This window comes from Limulus polyphemus, unplaced genomic scaffold (genome assembly GCF_000517525.1).
Source record: "Limulus polyphemus unplaced genomic scaffold, Limulus_polyphemus-2.1.2 Scaffold2207, whole genome shotgun sequence".
Taxonomy (NCBI): Eukaryota; Metazoa; Arthropoda; class Merostomata; order Xiphosura; family Limulidae; genus Limulus; species Limulus polyphemus.
The window spans coordinates 86,057-90,457 of record NW_013667817.1 but is presented as its reverse complement, the minus strand read 5'-3'; the positions used below and the strand labels follow the sequence as shown (position 1 = coordinate 90,457).

At 33.2% G+C, this 4,401-nt stretch overlaps 1 protein-coding gene across 1 annotated transcript in view; it reads right to left on the bottom strand.

The window, feature by feature from the left end:
* Positions 1–1,479: 1,479 nt before the first annotated feature.
* Positions 1,480–4,401, bottom strand: part of LOC106466253 (zinc finger protein 239-like) — a 19,249-nt gene continuing 16,327 nt past the window's right edge. The window contains exon 3 of the mRNA XM_022394235.1: positions 1,480–3,263. Coding sequence (XP_022249943.1) covers positions 2,401–3,263 — 863 coding nt within the window. The 3' untranslated portion in view covers positions 1,480–2,400. The remainder of the gene's footprint in view (positions 3,264–4,401) is intronic.

Genomic DNA, 4,401 nt, shown 5'->3' with positions numbered 1-4,401 from the left:
ATAAGATTAATTAAACATGTAGTATTATACTTTGATGATGTGTTTAATTGGCCTGCTCCAGCAACAATAAGATTAATTAAACATGTAGTATTATACTTTGATGAAAATCTTATTGTTGCTGGAGCAGGCCAAGTAAACACAGTATAATACTACATGTTTAATTTTTGATGATGTGGTTATTTGGCCTGTTCCAGCAACAATAAGATTAATTAAACATGTTGTATTATACTTTGATGATGTGTTTACTTGGCCTGCTCCAGCAACGATAAGATTAATTAAACATGTAGTATTATACTTTGATGATGTGGTTACTTGGCCTGCTCCAGCAACGATAAGATTAACTCTCTCGTTTGCCAGTTATTGTGAATGATGAGTAAAGTTAAAGTAAAAATAAATAATATTAATACGCAAGTCGTGTTAAAATACATGAATAATAATAATTCAATGCACTTCCTGAGGTAAGGAGCCAAAGTTTGAACTCAAATGTGGTCTAATCAGCGACTTATACAAGGAAATTATAACCTCTTTAAGACTCGTATTCAATATTTCTATAGATACAACCTAAAACACCATTTGCTCTACTATAAACAACAGCACAGTGCTTGAATGGTTTAAAACAGTAATCAATAAGAAGACCAATATATTTTTTTTCTACCACAACACCGTTAACATTGCCCCCATCAAAATTATAATCATAATTCATGAAAAATAGGGTTCCACTAGGCTGTCCGTGTTCTGTTGGGACTGTGCCAAGATTAATGTTGTCACACACACATAGAAGTGTCTCTCTTACCTACACTCTTGTTCAATTTTCTTCTTTTTAAAGATATAATCCACATGAAGTTTTTAGAATTAAACACACTATAAACATTTGAAAGTATTTAATAAAATACACTCGACAATACCAAAAGAACACACAAACAAATGTTTAAGCTAAATTAGGTTTGTACTACACTTAACACATTCTTATAGTACTGAGTTGGTCGTGCTCCTAAGAAAATAAGACAGCCGTGCTGAAGTTTCACATTTAGTTATACGTCATTTACTTCCTCCAATATTATTACTACTTGTAATAGTTAAAATGGAAAAAAATAATACATTATTATCATTTACGACATCACACAAATTCTTCCACAATCAGCAAGACTGTTCAACAGTAAATTTGGGAGGATTATTTACAATGCGAGGCAAGTAAAAGATTTTAAATGTCAACTTTCTTCCTGGTTGTTTTTTGAACGTATTATTTTCGCACACAGTATTAACTTTTATCAGTCATTTGTAACTTTCCCGTGTTATTAATATAACCTTCTTTTAATACAACAATAGGTTGACGCTAATAACGATGCTGTTGAATATATCAACTGTGCAGAGATGTTTGTCTAATCATTGTAGAAAACTACAAAGGAAACTACTTCTTACGTATGTTTGAATTACCGTAATAAATAATTGTCACGAAAAAAACTAAAGACTATTATTGTACAAATCTTGAATTATACAGAAAATTGAGCATAAAAAAAAATAAAAAAAAATCTGGTATTTTCACAGATTTTTACCTTACCTAACGACCAACACATGTTACAAGTTAATGTTTTACGTAATTTAAATATTTTCCTAAATCATACTACATAATTTTGTTACTTAGATTAACGGCTTATATAGATCATCACCTGAAAGTTCCTCAACTCAATCATTCTAACTGTAATGTTTCTCCATGTGTGAATTCTATATCACACACACACACTTAAATTACTGTATTATCACCTATTTGTAATGAATCGAATATTGTGGTTTAGGTTAACATTTCATTTCCTTTCAATATCTTTGCCACATACTACTTCATTTTATGTTTTTCTCCCCCACAATTAATTTTTTTATGTGCTTTTAAGGTCACTATTGGTTCAAACTCCTTTGACATACACTACATGGTGGTTTAATACACTTGCATTGTGGGTAATACGACTTTTTTTTTTCAATTTATACAGTGCATAACTTCTCTTTCACCAAAACCAAAATAGTAACAGTCATCCCCCCTTGTGTGTATGTGTGTGTGTGTGTGTGTTCACTAATGTTCTTTCATATATTTAAAAACAAAGTTCTTGGCCACATTCACTACAGAAATGTCAATCTTCTCTTGTACGGACAGTGTACATTTTAATAATGAATTTTACAAAAGGTTTCTTACAACGGACATCACAAATGTACAGTTTTTAATTGACCACGTATCCCTTGTTGATACAAGTTTTTGCTTACTAAAATTATACTTTATATCTTTTCTCTGGTGTGCGTTTTTCGATTCAAAATTTCTCAACACAGATTTCACAAATATGCGGTTTCTCTCCATTGCTAGTTCTACGACATCTTTCTAGGTAACTTTTCATTCGAAATTTTCAACCACATATTTCACAAACATATGTTTTTTTCCGCACCGTGCGTCCCCTCATGTTTTACAAGATCACTATTACTTGAAAATTCTTTGTTGCACATCAAACAAAAGTATGGTTTCTCCCTAGTGTGGGTCCTCTGATGCATTTTGAAGTTATTACTTCTTCCAAATTCTTTTCCACACACTACACAGCTGTATTTTTTTACATTAGTGTGTACCCTTTCATGCTTTTTCAGGCTACTATTACTTCCAAATTCTTTACCACACACTACACAACTGTACGGTTTCTCCCCAGTATGTATTCTCTGATGTATTCTGAGGTCGCTATTTCTTCCAAATTCTTTTCCACATACCACGCAGTCGTGTTGCTTTTCCCCAGTATGTATCTTTTCGTGTTTTTTCAAGTCGCTACTACTTCCAAAGTTTTTGTCACAAACAACACATTTAAATGGTTTCTCTCCGGTGTGTATTCTCAAATGTATTTTTAGGTCACTTTTTCTACAAAATTCCTTGCCGCACGTATCGCAACTGTACGGTTTCTCCCTCGTGTGTATCCTCTTATGTATTTTTAAGACACCATTTCTTCCAAATTTTTTACCACACACGACACAACCGTACAGTTTCGTACCAGTGTGTAGTTTTTCATGTTTTTTTAGAGCACTTTTCTTATGGAATTCTTTGCCACACACAACACAACGATACGTCTTATTCACACCGTGGGAAACATCACGTGTCCCCCGTTTATTTCCCCTTGGAAATGTTTTACTAAGTACGTCACTACGGCTTTGCTCCTCAAACTTGCTACTTTTAATTGTTGTATGGGAATCTTCCGATGTCGAAGTAGAATAACCTGGAAATGGCTTGGCCACGTAAGTTGGATCTACAAGCAAACAATGTACAAGATCAGTAAATGTTTTACAAACATTTGAAACTTCCCAAGTGATTATCTGCAATGATTTAATATAATAAACTGCTAATATATATATAGTAAAGCAATATATACACATTTAAAACAAATATAGAGGTGGAATAGTACTGGTGTGACTTTCTTTAAACCAAAGATATATATTTGAAAGGAGTTTCTCTAAAGGTTATAAACAGTTTGGATGTTCATAGCTTTCATACATAAAATCAGTTTGAAATCACCAAAATTTCATGACGTACTCAACAGGCAAGAGGTCCGACACCCCCAGTGGGTTTAGAGCATAATCTGGTCCTTTGTAAGAATAATTTTTAATAATGTTTACTGTACATAAATCTAACTTAAAGTTTTTTAATAATTGAACTAAAAAACTAAAATATAAATCTAATTATGACCTTTTATTAATCATGGTTTTTTTTCTCTAAGCTGTATAATCATAATGTAAGTAAGTGTTGGTTAAAATCATATGTCATATGTCCCACTCCAATTCTATTCAACTAACACACAGCTGAACAGACGAGGCCACAGCAGACAGTCAACTTGAGAGGCTCATACATACATACCTCCAAGATTCATGGGTAATATAACATCAAAACAACACAAATTGATCATAATGGGAATCACTATGCAAGTGTATTGTCATGATCATCAGGTAAAGCATGATTGGATGTGGTGAGGCTCCAAAATCATTTTAATATAACACATTCAAGCTCTGTATACATGTTCAAGTAAAAATCTCGGAAAGTTTTAATAAACAAATTTTCAAGTCATGCAGGTTTGGCCATAATAAATTACTTTGATGTTAACCCTAGATCTCTCTATACAACAAGTTGACAAGCGAGCGAGAAATGCACAAAACACATCTAGGTGATTGTGAACACTGTCTATGGAGGTGATGAACACGCCACAAAACACATCTAGGTGTTTGTGAACACTGTCTATGGAGGTGATGAACACGCCACAAAACACATCTAGGTGTTTGTGAACACTGTCTATGGAGGTGATGAACACGCCACAAAACACATCTAGATGTTTGTGAACACTGTCTATGGAGGTGATGAACACGCCACAAAACACATCTAGATGTTTGTGAACA